Source organism: Mastigoproctus giganteus, chromosome 1 (assembly GCF_048544385.1).
Source record: "Mastigoproctus giganteus isolate SK-2022 chromosome 1, ASM4854438v1, whole genome shotgun sequence".
Lineage (NCBI taxonomy): Eukaryota > Metazoa > Arthropoda > Arachnida > Uropygi > Thelyphonidae > Mastigoproctus > Mastigoproctus giganteus.
In genome coordinates this window covers 36,932,520-36,951,291 of record NC_143575.1, presented here as the reverse complement: position 1 = coordinate 36,951,291, position 18,772 = coordinate 36,932,520, and the positions used below count along the sequence as shown (strand labels likewise).

General features: G+C 33.9%; 1 protein-coding gene across 2 annotated transcripts in view; it reads right to left on the bottom strand.

The window, feature by feature from the left end:
* The window catches only part of Eaf (ELL-associated factor), a 164,340-nt gene that overhangs the window by 55,383 nt on the left and 90,185 nt on the right, over window positions 1-18,772 (bottom strand). For both annotated transcript variants that reach the window (XM_090379554.1, XM_090379546.1), the window contains exons 2-3: window positions 18,236-18,330; window positions 957-1,093 (exon numbers count right to left, since the gene is read on the bottom strand). In XM_090379554.1, coding sequence (XP_090235680.1) covers window positions 957-1,093; window positions 18,236-18,330 — 232 coding nt within the window. The remainder of the gene's footprint in view (window positions 1-956; window positions 1,094-18,235; window positions 18,331-18,772) is intronic.

Here is an 18,772-nt window from a genome sequence, read left to right as displayed (position 1 = left end):
ACACCCAGATCAAGCAATGTGAGGTGATGCAGTCTGTGGGATAAGGAATTCACACATCTACTTATTTTTCATAATGTTTTTTTTAATAGTGAAGGAGATGGGGGAGGAAGAGAAAGAAAAGAAAAACAAAACAACTGAAGAAAACTGTCTGTTCATCTATCAAAAAGGGGGGGGGGATGAAAACTTCAATTAGCAATCTAATCTAACTTAGTGCAGTTTGAATCCGTACATTTTCTAATGCACTAAAGTTCAATTTTTGTATTAATATGCACAAAAAAAAAAAAAAAAAAAAATTATTGTCATTAAGCAACAGAAAACGTAATAAAACAAACGACATATTAATACATGCAAAGAAATGATAGTTACATGTACTGTAACATGTTTCTGAACATATATTTTTACTTTTGTAATAAGCATTTTTTCATTTTATTTATTTATTACTGATTTTAAAATAAAGATGAATTTGCAACTTTTATGTATTAGAAAAGTACAATAACAATGTTCATTATAAAAAAAATTTCAGTACAAGAAAATTATTCATAGCCCACCTACAAATAAAATAATTTTCTGATACATTCCTTATAAAATTTCTACAGTGAAATAATTTATGTAAGTCCTTGAAGAGTTCCTTATAAGTAGAATTCACTATACATAAGATAAGTGTTGCACATGAGATTGTTTTTTTTTTTTTTTTTTTTTTTATATATTTGCTTGCACTTTATTTTTAGCTGGAATAGTTAAAAAGGAATGCAGCTTAATTAAAGCAATTTCTGTGATCTTGAAACTCCATTATATAACAGTATACTTTTAAGATATGTTTTTATAATAAAAAATTGCCTTATACACAATAAGAACATAAATCTTCATAATGGCAAGTATTTTCAAATGATTTTTCAAGTATTACAAAGACATCAAAGAAAAATAACAAATGGTAAGTGAACAATGAAGAACATTACCTTGTTTTCTTTAGCTGGATATTATAACTAAGTTTTTCTAATGTAATTTCACCAGTTGTGTGATCAATAATAAGAACGCATTCTTTCTGGTATGGCTTTTTAGAGCCTTTGAACACTGTATTGGCTGTTCCTGATCCCTATAAAAATGAAAAATAATTAGCTGGAAGAAAAGTCAATTACATTACGATACAGCTTAACTAGATATATATAATCAGCAACAAATTTTATTTCTGATATTTGGCTAACTGTAATTTAATGAGTAAAATTTAATAGATAATTTCTCAGGCTTTACGCTATCCTGTACTTAATCATCTTTTTATAATTAGATGTATGCATAAAGTGTGATCAAAAAGTTCGGAAACTTAAAATTCGGGAATTGATAAAGCTTGCCAGCTATTCAGATTGTTCTCCTTTGGAGTAGGCTCCTCAACATTGTATACACCAATTCCAATGCTTGTGCAACTTCTGCATTCCTGAGAGGCTTCTTTTGGAATTGCTAATAGTTCTGAATAATTTCCTCAAATAATTCAGAATATTACCTTATGCAAAGGTCTGACCACTGCCTTATACAAATGAATAATCAGCTCCTTATCTCTGCTAGCAAAATTCCTGTATATCACTGACAAAACCCCATGAGCTGTCCTGGCAGCCTGTATGCACTGCTCAGAGAACTTCAATTACCCCCAGGTCTTTTCATTCTCCACACCCTGAGTGGAGAATATGTGTAGCACCACACAGATGGTATGTTACTCTGGGAGTTACTGTTACCCATATGCAGTACTTTGCATTTGTCAATGTTAAACTTCAGTTGCCACCTCTCAGCCCATCTACCTAACTTTTATAAATCCTGTTGCAGTAGCATACTGTTATTACTGTCCTTAAACCCTGCAACCTTTGTATCATCTGTAAACTTAGACATTAACCCTGATATGCATTCATCAATATCACTGATAAATTTGATAATATAGAAAAGAACAATGGGCCCAACACTGGGGGACTCCACTAATAACATTACACCACGAAGAACAGCATTCATTGATTCTCCCACTCAACCATTCCATTATCCATAGCAGCAACTTGCACTTAATGCCATACTGCTCCAATCTGTACAGTAGTCTTCCATGTGTAACAGTATCAAAAGCTTTCCTGAAATTCAAGTATGTGATATCAAAATTATTTTTTGCATCCAGTTCCTTTGTGACCACATTGTAGAATCTAATAAAATTTCTCAGACACGATTTTCCCTTAACAAACCCATGCTGTGTCTGAATATTAACAGCAGTCTTGTCCAGATGATCCTGTATTACTTCTTTAACAAGCGACTCCATTATTTTCCCTGGAACAGAAGTTAAACTAACAGGTCTATAATTACTCGTGTCACCCTTTGTGAACTGGGGATACATTTGCACATCTCCAGTCTGTGGAGATCTCCCCTGAATCCAAGGATGCTCTCATAATTATGGTTTGCATACTTCCTTTATTGCCTCCCTTAATATAATTGGACAGATTCCATTCATCCCAGGTGCCTTTCTTATGTTCAAGTTCAATAATTTCTCTTCCACTTTCCTCTAAGTTATTACAAAATCATTTAGCTCTCTGTTAGAGCATGATAAACTTCTGGCCTCCACTTCCCTAAAGAATTCCTCACGTGTGAATGTAGATGCAAAATACTCATTCAGTTTGTCAGCAACCTGACAAGATCATCGACAGTCGAACCATCGATATCAAGTGGATCCTAGCCAACAAAACAATTTTTTTTGTGTCTCCAGAGAAAAAGTTGCAGATTCTAAAGGAAACTGATCTACTGATTTCAAAATAATGTCTCAATCACATCTTCATTGAAAGATGTGCTAAAATTTCAGTAACCTGATAAACAAATTTCAAAATAATACATATTCTAACTAAAAAAAAAAAAAAAAAAAAAATTTATTCATTTTAAACTACTTTAACAAACATTTAATGTACTAAATACATTCCTTAGAAATGTTTGCCACTACTTAAAGTTTTTCTTATAATACATTTTTCTTTCTCTCTTAAGAAACAACCAGCAGTGATCTCCCATCACGGCAGTATCACAGTGACCTTGGTACTGCTTTTCCACTGTGGATGTGTTCTGATGAAATCATTTCCCTTACTCATCACTTACAAATTTTGAGGAAAAAAAACTGGGATGGGAATGAAGAAAATTAATTTTCCAAGATATTTGGCAGAAAATATCTAAACACTACAGTAACGTTCACACCAAATAGTCAGAATTTTGTTTCCTTATTCCAAAAAATCCATACACAACTGCTTTAAACAATTTCCAAGCTGCTAGTCTTGGAAATTGTTTAAAGCCTAAAATCTTTGAGGAGTTTTTATCATCTTTGAGGAGTTTATTTGAGGCCCAATGAAAATTCCTTCTTTCAGTTTTGCATCTGTTAAATTGGGAAATGCTTCCCTCAGTGCAGCAGAATCCACTTTCTTCTTTATCCAGAGCCTTAACAAAATCCTTCATTAATCCAAGCTTTATATGCAAAGGTGGCAGGTGAATCTTTTTTGGTTCAACCAGTGGAATATTTTTTATATTCCATCTCTCTGGTAAAAACTCTTCCCTCTTCTCTCACTGCTATACAATCTCTTGTTGTACAACTGTCCTACAAAAATATAAAATGACAGTATTTTGCGAGATCTCCCTGTGGACCAATAAGTAATTCAATTACCTTAAGATCAACATAGACTTTCCAAGCAAAGTCATGGTATTTTATTGCGTTCAGGATCTTGGATATACGTTTCTTCATATGTTTCTTTTCAAGCTAACAGTATGAAGTAGATGAACTCATGGGAATGAATTTTCACTGTGCAGCAAAACTCCTTTCAAACTTAATTTTTAGGCATCAATTAATACATGCCATTCATGAGGATTGCATTTAATGTCCAGTTTATTCAGAAGACAGAAACGCATAGAACCTTCCATGGTGAAATACAATTGAACTTGATAACAAGATCATGGCTATAACGAGCAAAATGCCATAATGATTTTAATTTACGCGTATTCGCATACAGTGGCTCACTCATATCAAGCATACTACACGGATATACGGTACAAATTTTGGTAACTATGCAGACATGTAAACATTCTTAATTGCTCAGGTAGTCGAAAAAATCCTATTCTTGGAAAAGATAAAAATGAAAGGGGCAACTTAGCTCTTATGGCCACCTGCATCAGATTAGGGGCCAGTTTATGACCTAACCTTGTCCTTTGTAATGCATTGTCGTTCTGCTTATAATTTCTATGGTCATATTATGTTTATAGATTGTCTTGTATTCACTGAACCATAAATTTATTTCGGGACTTCTAAGAATTTTGGAAACGACAGTTGTTTGTAAGCAGGTCACTTTACTGTCATTTTAAAGTAAAATCAGTTAGAAATGAACCCTTCCTTCGGAAACATGTCTACTAACAAAAGAAAGTGTCTCTTGATTTGCGAAAAAGTAGAAATTATTCACGAGTTAGAATGTGGTGCAAAAAATGAAGCGTGTGAAAAGTTCTTTGTCCTCTTCAACAGTATCGACATTGTGGAAGAATAAACATGTTTACATAGATGAAAAGAACTGAAAAAAATAAAAATAAAATAATAATAATAAAAAAAAAATTTAGAAAGTGCAAGGTCACAAACAATGAAACATTGCTTCAGTGGTGTACTATACACAGAAGTGCTGGATTTTCAATAGATGGTCCAATCTTGAAGGCTCAAGCAGAAAAATCACACTTGAGCGACGATTTTGTATACAATGGTTGGCTGGATCAATTTAAAAACCGATATATTGTTTATACAAAATTAATGGAGAATTTCAATCTGCAGATCCAATAATGGCAAATGAATGGATTGACCGTGTTTGGGCAGAAATCAGAAAAGATTTCAATGACAAAGACATCTACAATGTTGACAAAACAGGACTTTTTTATAATTTGCCACCTGTCAACACATTTAAATTCAAAGAGGAAAAATGCATTGGTGGAAAAAAATCAAAGACTTGCTTGATGCGCAAATATGACAGGAACTGATTTAAAAAAAAAAAAAAAAAAATCTTATCAGAAAATCGTTAAAACCTCAATGTTTCAAAAACCAAGGAAACTTCCTGTTATTATTTGGTTTTTTTTTTTTTTTTTTTTAGGAGCATTAGCAACTAAGGCCATATTGCTCCGGGATATGCAGTGGTCATTCCCTGACCTTTCCGCATCCTCCGTATTTGGTGGTGATGGGCTCGAACACCGGTCTAATCAAGAAGCGTGTGCTATGCACTGCTGCTCCTTCCCACCTGGTTACAGAGGTGCCTGAAACTTCCTGTGGATTACACTGTAAACAAGAAAGCTTGGATGACTTTGGATATTTTTCAGCAATAAATAAATGTTGGAATAAGGAGCTATTCAAAAAGAAGAAAAATATTTTACTGTTAGTTGATAACTGTCCTGCACATCCCCAGATTCAAAATTTGTCCAACATTAAGCTATTTTTTTTTTGTCTCCCCCAATGAGACATCAATTTTACAACCGATGGACATGGGTGTAATCAAGGGTTTGAAAGGATTTCATAAAATATTTATAGTTCTACATCTAATCAGTCAAATAGAACAGAAACTTAACGAGTCTATATCAATATTAGAGGTCATAAATTTATTGAATGATGGGTGGAACAACATTACTTCAACAACCATATCGAATTGCTTCAAGAAATCAAAATTAGATTCCTATCGTAGATGAAGATGATGAAAATGAAGAAAACAACTTACCATTATCCGAATGGTTGCTATGCAATAACATTGTAGGTTTTAATAATAATGTCGATGAATTTGTGCAAGTCAACAACTTGTTAACTAGTGGACTTCCTACAGAGAGTGACATTGTAGATGCTGTGCTCAACAAAAACGATGATAAAGATGATTGCAATGATTATATGATGACAAGTGAAAGTGAATCGAAATCAGTGCTGACAATCTCTGAAGCTCAAGGACACATTAGTCAAATTTTTTGAAGGAACCGAGGCAAATAATGACTTTTAACACGTTGAGTGTTTTAAGGGGAACTTTGAGAAATATCAAAGTGAAATCATTAAAACAAAGATCAATTTTAACATTCATAAATAAAAAGACTAATTGAAATAGTTTATTATTAATTAGTACTGTTTTGTTTTTAATTACAGAGAAATAAATTGTGTAGTATTAAGTATATGGTTTTAAAATTACAAAAAAATAAATTGTGCTTAATATTAAGTGTATTGTAATTTATACAAGCATATTAATATAAATAATATGTAGGTATAAACTAATATTTTTTTCTCTAATATTGCTTTTGTTTTTTGAATCTATCTTTTTATCAAGTTATTGAGAATTAAACAAAATAGGAGGTAGATTTAAATTCATCAATGATATAGTGAGTAATGGTTATAACAAGGAAATTTTGTCAGTCCCTTGATGCTTGTTATAACCAAGTTAGACTACTTTGATAGCACTGTGATGTTTTTGTCATATTGTAATTTTAGTATCTGCTTCAAGTAACTTTCACTCTTGTAACCTAGAACCAAGGAGTTCTGTTTATATAAGTTTAAATCATAAACTAAGTCATTCAACTCTTTTTGCTTAATTAAGTGTGGCACATTATAGTGCACATTAATTTTCTGGTTGGTAGCCCAAATCTGCTGAAATGGATGGTCCAGCAAAGTCTGCAAGGTAAGATTCCTTGTTATATTTACCACTGCTACCTTCATCAAATGATTTTGAGATCTGGTATTGGCAGGCTCTTCATTTTTTATCATTTTTGTTTTCTTCTACACATTGCAAAAAAATACTGTCCACTGATAATTGTTCTCTATGAGATTCAAGGACTTCTTTGATATCTGCTGGTTCCAGTTCTTCAAATCCCTCTCCGCTAATCATTTTGCCAATTCTAACAATCTCAACTACCTCCAGTATATCAAACATGGCTTCTTTAGTGCAGCTTTGTGGCCACAGCTTTTTCCACACTGCATTCATTGTTGAGTTCTTAACTTCACCCCACATGAACTCAATATTTTTTACAGTATCAAGAATGTTATAATTCCGCCAATATTCTCAAATTGAAAGACTGCCTATTCCATCAGTAGCTTCTACCAATTGTAAAATAGATCTTTTTAGGTAATAAAGTTTAAAGGAAGCTATAACACCTTGGTCCATCAACCGACTTAATGAACTTGTATTCGCTGGAAAAAAGGTAACTTTCACATTTGGGTACAGATCAAACAAATGTGCAGGATGACTGGGCACATTATCAAGAATGAGCAAAATTTGAATGCCATGTTCTTTTTCAGGCAATATCTTTTTGTTTCGACACAAAAGCAATTTAAAAACCAGTCCTCGAAGATTTTAGCTATCATCCAGGCTTTTTTGTTCAATTTCTAATGAACTGATAAGGAGCTTTTTGATATTCCTTTAAAAGCACATGGATTTTCTGACATATAAATTAGAAGAGGTTTGCACTTAAAGTCACCCTCTGCATTGCCACATAACAAGTGTTAACTTATTTTTTGCAGCTTTGAAACTTGGGGCAGTTTTCTCTTCTTTTGAAATGAATGTTTGGCTTGGCATACGGTTCCAAAATAAGTCGGTCTCATCAGCATAAACACTTGCTAGATGGGCCTCAATTGCAATAATATCCTTTAAAGTTTTTGGATACAAAGAAGCAGCTTCCGTTTCTGCTCTTGCTGCTTCACATTTTAGATTGTGAAGACACTGAAGTTTTTATTTTTTATTTTAAAACCAACCCTTACTGGCCTGAAAGATGTCTGCATTAGATGGACCGGCTTCTTCTTGTAAGCGATTAAAAATTTGCAGAGCTTTGGCACGAATAATATCTGAACTAAGAGGCATTCTTTTTTTTTATTAAGATCTTCTATCCAGAAAGAAAGTAATTTTTCAGTTTTTTCCATTATAGGATTTCTAACTTTTGTAGCCAATGATGCAAAACAGTTAAGTGAATTTTAATTTTCTGCTAGATTCATTTATGCTGTATTTCTTGGCCAATGTCACAATCTTTTTGCCATTTTCTAACTCCTTAACGATTTTTAATTTTTCCTCTAAATTAAAAAAAAAAAATTTTTTTTGTTGAAGCTTTCTTCATTTTAGGCACTAATTAAACACTTTATATAGACAAGAAATATTAAATCAGCAAAAGCAATGCTTACCGATTAAAACACATTATGACATTGCATGAACCAGAAAAAGATTGTCTGAACAGCTAACACAGGATAACTGATGAAGGGGGTTCCCGAATGAGGAAGTTATTTCAAAAATAACTAGACAAACACACAACTGTTTGTTGCTGTTTGGTTATAAGATTCAGTTTTGAATGCCTTTGTGATATTTTTCTAAAGCACATTTCTAGAGGTCACGACCATAAAACAAAAATAATTTGCACTTTCCGGTTTATTGGGCTTTTCTGTTAGAGCAATCTATTATAAACGGGTAGAAAACTATCTTATTGCATTTGCGATAATACCGATAGCTGGAATTCTGTGGGATTTTACATTATTATGGTGAAATGTGTTTCTCCTTCAATCATGTAAAAAACAAATAAATTTTCAAAATCTGCTCTTCATTCCTATTTTTGAAGCTTTGTAAACAAAAATCATGCCGATAACAAAACTTTCCGTGCAATCTAAAATTTAGGTAGTAAATACCTGGCTGCGCAATAGTGAAACTGCACAAATCGAAGGATGACACAGGCAAGGGACATGATCTGACAGACTTTGAAAAAAAAAAAGATGATTGTTGAGTACTAATTAGAGGGTGGCAGTATTATAGAAACTGAACCTTGTGGGCTGTTTGCAGAGTGCTATTTAAGGTGTTCCAAGCATGGATGGAGAGCAGACAAAGGAGTCGCCCGGGTAAATGGCGGGCGACAATGTTTGTAGTGAACATAAGCTATCCCACCCTGTGCAAACCAATAGATGGAAATTGGTGGAACAAATGGCTGACCATGGATTTTAACCTATGGACAACCAGCAATGTTTCCAAGACATTGATCCAAGAACCCTCCTTTGTACAGGTCACCTGGTGTAGTCACCTAGTCAAGGTGGCGAAGGTTACTTGGCTCCTCCATCAAGGACTGTTGCAGATCTACAGAAGACAATCCTGACAACATACCTTCTACAACATTCGAAGCTTTATAGAGTCCATGCTTTGCAGTGTGGTGGCAAGAGAACATACCTACTAATAGGTAGGCAGTCATAATGATTTGACTGAACAGTGTAATTCCTTATTTCTAACTCTGGGTTTAGGATAGATTACCGAGTCTCTCAGACTGACCAATTAAGGGTCGATGGCTTTCTTTCTTATATATCATTGTCCAGCTAAGGTAAAGTCAACATGAGAACGACAAGAAACGTAGGATAACTTACATGGAAAATTAGTTTCCCGACACCAGATTCTAGTGCTGCTCGCTCGGTAAACAGACAGTAGGTGTTATCGGTCTGGAGCTGAAATCGAGAAGGATATATTGATTGACAGTAGGTGAGGTAAACGATGAAATGATTGGTGGTGGGTGTGACAGAGGACAAGCTACTGTGTAGTCACTGGTTGGCATTATAATGTGTATTTATGAGTAAAGAATGGTGCATAATAGTTTTATAATGAATGGTAAACAGGTAATAGTAGCGATGAATCTTTTAAACATGGAAGAAATTTGTAAGGAAAATAAAATGTTGGTTGATAAAAACTAAATTAATAAAAGTTTCGTTCTGTTCATTTTTATGTTCTTCATTATGTTTTTTTTCTCATTATTAAAAGCAAATTTTTGGAGTTTGTGATTGTTTTTACTATACTGTTGATTTAGATCTGGTTACAAAAAAAGGAAAAAGTTTCTTTATTTTTCGTAACCTGACCTTAGGAAATAATAGAAACGGTTTCCTTATATTTAGTGACCTAACCTGAAACGTTAGGTTAGGAAATAATATAAGAAAAGAAAGAAAGATTATATATATATAAAAAATGAATAGCTGTTGAGGTGTTGATTGACATTATGATACGTGTGTATCCGCATGAGTGTCTTTAAAAATAAAAGTACAGTAATAAAAATAATAATAATATTTTGTTAATAAACAATTTATGCGCTAGCCCACTTTGGGAGGGGTTCAAGCTCCCATGGGTTTCAAGTGGAGGTAACCTGACCTTTTTTACCATTATGGAAAGCGTTCAAGTAGGGCATGTTACCATTAGTGCTTCTGAGTGCTACTAAAATGATATTAACCCGATGTTATGTGTTGTGTTCGCGCACCAATCAGTGCATCGTTTGCCACGCCTACCTGTCAATCAATATATCATTCAACTTTTCTCCAGACTGATAACACCTACCACCTGTTTATTGAGCGAGCAGCACTAGAGTAATTTTCTAGCGCTGCTCGCTCGAAAATTACGTGGAAAACTAATTTTCTGCATAAGTTATCCGACGTTTCTCATCATTCTCGTGTTGGCTTTCTTTACCTTCGCCCATTGTCCTTCTCTTACTAGTTTGGACATCCTAACCACCAAGAGGAGTTAGAGCATATAATTAAGGGCCTGGCATTGAAATTGGAATGAGATACTCATTATGAAGGTAATTATTGTGGAATAAAAGTTTTTTTTAATTGTAGTTCACCCTGACTGGGCCTAGAGATATGATCATGGAATACACTTCTTGAGATGCCAAAGTAAACGATTTCTAACTCATCTTAAAGTATGCATCAGTAGGAAATGAAGATTCCTATAGTATGGCACAAGCAATGATGTCATAATAATTTTACTTACACAAAGTCACAACAAAGGTTACAAACACTAAAAGTTTCCACATTATCACTGAACTCCAATGAACATTAAGACGGTGATTTCTCATGGATTATAGGCATAAAAAAAAAGATTCCTACAGCACTCATTAAATCACCAACAATACTGCTGATAGAAATGAAATCTACTATTGGCAAACTCAAAGATTAGTCTGGCCACATTCTCAGGATCTTGTACACAGAACCACTAGAAGTCATACCCAGGGTCCTGAGCTGGATATCATCATTCTTCTCTTTCTTGGCAATTCCTTTCTACCTCTCTCTCTCTCTCTCTCTCTCTCTCTCTCTCTCTCTCTCTCTCTCGGTAACTCAGGAATTTTTTTTGGCTGGTGCAGCATAAGCCTCAGGCTTCCTTGCACTCTATTGCTAAATAATAATAATAATATACTTATATCAAAACATATACAGTGGAATCTTGTTAATACAAAGTTCAACCGACCTAAATTTTCAGGTTTTGTAATAACGAGGTTCCCCAAAAGCATCAAAATTATTTTATTTTTTTTTTTTTTTTTTTTGGAACATACTGTATATCTAAGAACTGTACAATAATAATATCAAAAATACATTAATAAAATAAAAACAAAAACCTTCTCTAACAATACAGTAATAGGAATAATATATTTTTTAAAGATTTTATTTTATTTGTAAGATACACTAAGAGAAAAGCAATATTAACGGAAATGAAAATATTGTACAGTATATATTTTGATATATACAATATTTTAGTATCACAGTAAAAAGAATTACAATCTTAATATAAAAGGAGCCATAGAAACCATTAACTTTTTAATAAATTACAATGTTGTTTGCACAGTTTTTGTCCTATATGCATTTTTAATTACAGCACAGACGTTATCAAATGCAATAGTTGTTTATTTATCAACGTTACTGCAGGCCAACACATTCTCTCTTACGTTCAATGGATTTTGGGCATCTTTTTAGATGGCAGTGTGCGCGCTTCTTCACTTTCACTGATAACAAAAACATCATCGTTTTGTTTGGTACCCAGCAGCTCTTCTGGTGTTGGCGTTGCAGTGGTAGCAACTTCATCATCCACCTTCACACACTCGTCAAATTCGCCAGCAAAATCCATATGCTCCTTCAAATTCCTACATTCCTCAATGTTGCTATCACATTTGTCTGCTGGAACTTTTTTTTTCGATGATGTTCTCTCCAAAGCAACTCTTTCTGAAGCAGTTGATTATTACACTTGATGTAATACTTTCCCAAGCAATAACAAGATTACGGATAGCATCCAAGACGTTCCAATTTGGCTGCAAATTGTTCCCTCCTTCTATGTTGCGGATCAAGTACATTATCAGGCAGGCTCTATATGCCCTCTTGAAGTTATAAATAATGCCTTGATCCAGTGGTTGCATTAAACTGGTGATATTGGGGGGTAAAAACAACAGCTGTATATTTGTCAACTTAAATATCTCGGCAGAATGTGCTGTACAGTCTAGAATCAACAAAATGTTCCTTTTTTCTGAAGCCATTCTTCTGTCCAATTTTGATAACCATGACTGAAAAATGTTTAACGTAAGCCAGCACTTCTATTGGCCTCATAATCACAGGGAAGTTGGTTAACTGCTTTAAAACATCTTGGCTTGGAAAACTTACCAATCAAAAGTGGGCGTAGTTTTGTACTGCCATCTGAATTGCAGCATAACAGAACAGTGAGTCTTTGTTTACTAAATTTTCCACCATGACAAGACTCTCCTCAAACCGCAAATGTTTTGTTTGGCAAAAAATTATAAAATAAACCTGTCCCAGTCTGTAGACTTTTCTTTGTCAACTAATCCAGACTCACCGCAAACATTTTGTGAAACCACGTTATTCCTGTCTTTAAATCTTTGGAGCCGGCCACTGCTGCATTGGAAGACGTTAATACCATGTTGCCGAGCTAGATAATTTGCCTTTTCTTGCAAAATCGGACCTGATATTGGCAAATTAGATGCACGCATTTGTTGGTACCACTCGAAAAGTTTTGTTTCAAGCTCTTCGTGTTTTGCACCACGAATTCGTTTCCTGTTTTTCATCGCTGCTCCAGTGTCACACACTTCAATTTTTTTTCGGTTTTCAGTATTGTAGATAAAGTAGGTAATGGGATGTTGTATTCCTTTGCAATGTCCATTTTGCTTCTTTCCATCCTATCAGCCTCTTGTATAATTTTTAGTTTAATTTCCTGGCTTAATCCTGTCTGTCTACGTTTTGTCGTCATAACACTGCTAGATGAGATTTAATATAAACAAATTTTTAATTAATTTAAAGACAAGTTCTGAAAAAGACATCAGCTCAGATAAAATGCAACAAAAAATAGATTGCTAGATATGATAGCAAAAGACTCTTTGAACTGGGGTAACACTTGCAATTGACCTTATTCCTGTGGAGAGCGAGGGAGTGCACGTAAACAACTTAGAAAAACTTTTTATTCTTTTGTTAATTTAACAACTCATCCTTCAGAAAGATGTTTTTCAGAGTGCACTTGACATTGTAGCTAACATAAACTGCTTTTGTTTACACAATACTAAAGTAATTTCTAACAAGTCAGTGCCATCCTTTTGGGAAGTAGGGAGCCAGATGGCCGGGGCAATAATTGGATCACTCTGCCAAGATTTGTATTAAACATACAAAATGACAATATTTATTTCTCACGGGGTGAAAAAGAACTTTGTAATACATATTAACCGAATTTTGTAATAAATGAATATATTTATTATATTCATTTATTACTCAGGGGAATGGTATGTGCTTCATATAAACGAGTACTTTGTATAAACCGAGTTTGTATTAACGAGATTTTGCTGTACATTCCCATAATCAATTAAAACTTGGAATGGAAATGAGAGAGAGAGGGGTTGCTGAATAAAACAAAGTTTTAAAACCATTTCGGTTATGGAATTTCATATTAAAATTGGAGGAAATGGACACATACTATATCTATTTCATCAATTGATGTCTACAAATTGATGTCTGAAAAAGAACTTTGTAATACATATTAACCGAATTTTGTAATAAATTAATATATTTACATAGAAAAGCCTATCCTTTCTCAGGGGAATGGTATGTGCTTCATATAAACTGAGTTTGTATTAACGAGATTTTGCTGTACATTCCCATAATCGATTAAAACTTGGAATGGAAATGAGAGAGAAGAAATATTCTTGAAAACTGAATGGAGTAAAATTGCAACACAGTACAGCCTCAAATATTACAGCAGCAACCACTTTTATTTTCAACAGAGAGACATGGTAAAATAATGATTAACTGCTCCAGAAACAAATGTTTTTGTCCCATTAAGACTGATTATTAAGAAAATCATTTACTTTTCATACCATACCCACTAATAGAACTTACTGAAGAATCAATAACTGCAAGCTGCAAAAACATAACACTGATTTTAATGTTATTGTTGTTATGTTGTTGTTGTTATTTGGTTTTTAGGAGCATTAGCAACTAAGGCCATATTGCTCCGGTGCGGTGGTCATTCCCTGACCTTTCCGCATCCTCCGTATTTGATGGTGACGGGCTCAAACCCCGGTCTAATCAAGAAGCGTGTGCTACGCACTGCTGCTCCTTCCCACCTGGCTACGGAGGCGCCAAGATTTTAATGTGGATACATCATACAGCTTACCACATAGTATTCTTATAAATGATCAGAAACAAGTACAGGATATACCTTTGGATATCTGATTACCATCAAATGTGCTAGTAACTCTTATGTCAACCATTTATGAAATATTATGCCAGGCACCGTATATAATGAATATACTATAACTTCCTGAAAAATTTTTTGTATCTTGTCAGATTTTGTATGCCAATCAAAATTGTCTGGAATTAGTGGAACAATTCTGCAGAGTAATGAGTAGGAGTTTTCCATGTGGTATGCATTGCTTGTTCATTCTTGCTTCCATTGGAAAGAAGATGTGCAGGTCTACATGATCTTGCAAAAGAAACCAGAGTGCCCACCCAGAGGGCCAATCAACAGCACTCTGGTGGGCACTCAATATAAAAGTATGGATTACACGTGCAAAAGACTGTTTATGAAGGCCTTCTCTATCTCCAATGGAAAAGATTTCAAGAAGGGTTTGAAAAAAATCCATGCCAATGAAGTACTGTAATAAGTACTTACTCTTATTACTGTGACTGGAGAAACAATCCATATTCAAAGAATCAATCATTATTTAACACTAATAAGCTATTGATCCAAGTTCAGAAATAGTAATAAACTATTATCTATATTTGTTGATTCAATTACTGAATTCTCGTTTATTTCTTGATGTAAATACATTAGAGATATTCACATTTAATTAATTTGTTTGAGTTTACATTAATATATTTACACTCACTTATCTTCAATATTTACTAAAGCACTAGTTCCTATACTGTTAACATATTACTATATGTGAAATATTTAGTTTCCCATTTTTGCCACTGTTGTAACACAACAAGCAAGAACATGACTGCATAGCAATATAGATGGGAGGGAGAGAAGAAAAATTAAATAAGCAAGCTTTGTAATCTTTACTTTGAGCACGAGATAATCATTCACAATGGCAAGTCATTATCAAGTTATCGGTAAAGGTAGTGGGATATATGTATCTTCAGTGTAGTAACAACTATCTGGTACTACACTCAGGGAAGTGGAAAGTGAAAAAGACATGGGGGTAATTGTGCAGTCAAATATGAAATTCGCTGAGCAGTGCAGACGGGCTGCCAGGGCAGGTCATGGAGTCTTGTCAATGATATATAGGAATTTTGCTAGCAGAGACAGGGAGGTAATTATCCCATTATACAAGGCAATGGTCAGGCCACACCTAGAGTACTGTGTACAGGTCTGGAAGCCTCATTTTAGGAAAGATGTCGAGTTGCTAGAACGAGTACAGAGAAGGGCAACAAGGTTGGTGAGAGGAACAAAGGGATGCTCTTACCAAGAAAGGATTAAGTTCTGTAAATTGCAGTGCCTGGAGAGTAGGCACCTGCAAGGTGATCTAATTGAGGTGTATAAGGCCTTGAATGGGTTGAGCAGGCTGAATGCTGATGGGATTCCTCTTCTTGCTCAGATTAAGAACCTGAGGGGGCACAGTTTCAAATTGAGGAAAGACAGTTGTAGAATAGATGTGCGGAAATTTGCCTTTAGCCAGTGGATAGTTGATTGGTGGAACAGACTTCCATCTTTTGTTGTGGAAGTTCTACCTCTCTCTCTCTCTCTCTCTCTACCTCTCTCTCTCTCTCTCTCTCTCTCTCTCTCTCTCAGGTTAATTCAGAAATTTTTTTTTTGGCTGGTGCAGCATAAGCCTCAGGATTCCTTGCACCATATGGCTAATAATAATAATAATAAGTTGATAGCATAAATAAATTTAAGGCTGAATTGGACAGGCATTTGGAACGAATGGAAGGGATTTTTTTTTTTTTTTTTTTTTTTGGCTGTTGCTGCATAAGCTTGCTTTCTTACATCATATGCCTCAACTAATGCTAATATTTCTACAAGTCTAAATAAGCTTTCCGTCAGTTTGGCAATCAGCGAGTTGAAATATATAATTTGAAACATACTACAGAATAAGTTTCATTACTATTCTTCAAATGTTTTAGGGTGGGGCAAGTATGATGCAAAAAGATTCAGTTTTCCCTTGATTCAGCAACAACAATAAAACATTAAGTGTGTTTGTTTCTTTGGCAATAATTATCAAGGTAATAAAAAAATAAAAACATTTCTAAAACAATGAAAACAAAGTCTTCATTGTTTTGGAAATCCAACCGTAGCACACTGTAGAAATAAAAGAAATATTGGAAACTTTAATATTTGAAAAGGTGACCAAGTTATCAAGTGTCATAATTAAAGGAGAAGAATTATACTGATGCCAAGAGTAATTTATTTTGCAAGAAAGAATCTCAGAAAAATTTCTGAGAGAAGAAAAATTAAATAAGCAAGCTTTGTAATCTTTACTTTGAGCACGAGAATAAATATACAAGGACAATTTTTCAACAACAGCACTTATCGGTGTTTACATTATTTACAAATGTTTCAAGATTTTATAAGCTGTTATTTAAATTTAACTTTTTTTTTTTTTTTTTAAGGAGCATTAGCAACTAAGGCCATATTGCTCTGGGGATATGTGGTGGTCATTCCCTAACCTTTCTGCATCCTCCGTATTTGGTGGTCAAGGGCTCGAACCCCGGTCTAATCAAGAAGCGTGTGCTACGCATTGCTGCTCCTGCCCACCCGGCTACGGAGGCGCCATTTAACTGTTGTAATAGCCTTGGCTAGTCATCTTAGTTTTAAGTTTATTTATTTGTTGACAGCCACTTGTAGTAATTTGTTAGAGTTAACAGTTGTTGAAACTTATTGGACTGTGCTAAATTTAAATTACCAATACAGCAAAATTAAAGATTTGTTCCTTTTTTGCAAGTTCTTGTCTGAATCATTTAATGGTAACTGAATATATCAATCGTTTGAATGAACAAAAAATGAAACTTAAGAGTTTCACACTTGTATTTGTAGGGTGCCTAATCAGTTATGACAGAACAGCAGATTCACCTTATGTCTTTTAAAACACAAATAAACACTTAAATCTTTAAGGGCACAGTAACTTATTGGAACCTATAATTTATCATTTCACCATTCTTTGCAAATGGTTGCTACTCTTGATCTTCTATATTTGAATTGTTTTAAAGGCGAAGCAAAACAATTGATAATGCCTGATGTCTGCATGCAGATATTAAGGGGTTTTTTTTTTTTTACTATTACTGCATAAATGTGGCAAGTTAAGGAAGAGAGCCAAAGTGGTTTTCTTCTTCATTCAAATTTAGTTTTGAGTTTTCTTCTTTTGAAACAAAGTACACACACCACCCTCAACATTAACACAATTAAAAGACATGTAATCAAAAGTTGCATTACAGCCAAATCATTAAACAGTGAGTGAACTGTTGGAACATAAATGTTACATTAGATTTTAGCCTCTAGAGTGGGATACTCATATAAACAATTGGCTTAACTAAACTAAATAAAAATTTGCAAAAATGAGTTGTAAATATACAAATATACTGGCTCTAAAGTCCATCATGTATTTTTGCATTTCCTAGTCGGGTATATTTTTACAAGCATTTTAGATCTGAAAAATGTCTTCATGCCTTTTCAACTGAGATCAACTATATTTCTCCATAGCATAACACTTCTTTGCTATCATTTGTCAGGATAATGACCTCAGGCTTTGAATTATGAAAATGGCGTCATGCAGTTTCTAAGTCCCAATAAAACGTTGTGTATTAGCAAACAATAAATTTAATATACATGCGACAGGAATTAATACAGAAAATTGTGCAATAGCTTTAGAATTAAGCATGCAATGTTATTGGGCTAGACAGTAACTTATCTGTGTGGCATTTTCTTAAAATAAAGTGATAAAATTTCAGAATGAAGCACATGCTTCATATAGGTATAATTACCTCAATATGAGGTACTGTTACTGTAACTTGGTTGGCTTCTCCAATGTCCAATGTAGCCATCTTGGTAGTGTCAACAGAAGCTGGTTTAAAATCATCTAGTACAAAAATCAGGAGAGTTGTAAAAAAAATATAAGTTTTTAAAATAAAATTTTAAAAGACTAAAAATATTTACAAATTGTTATAAAAATCAAAACAAACTCTTCAAATTTAGGTGAAAAGCTGGATATGTCAATTTGTTTAAAGAAAACCTTATTTAAAAAATCCTATAGAAAAGAACTGATCACTGAAACTTGAAGATATCAATCACAAATTTTGCTTTTATTGTGTAAGGTAGTGCAGTAACCGTGAAGCTACCGCCACAATGAAATTCATATCACAGTTTTCAGAGATAAGTGCCTTTGTACAGGACTTTAAGCACTTTAATCAGACTTCCATAAATGACGAATGGAGATATGCTGGGCCATTATTATACATAAACTCTTCAAGGCTTATAAATAAGGTTCCAAAATAAAAGTACAGTATTCTACTTCTGTGAAT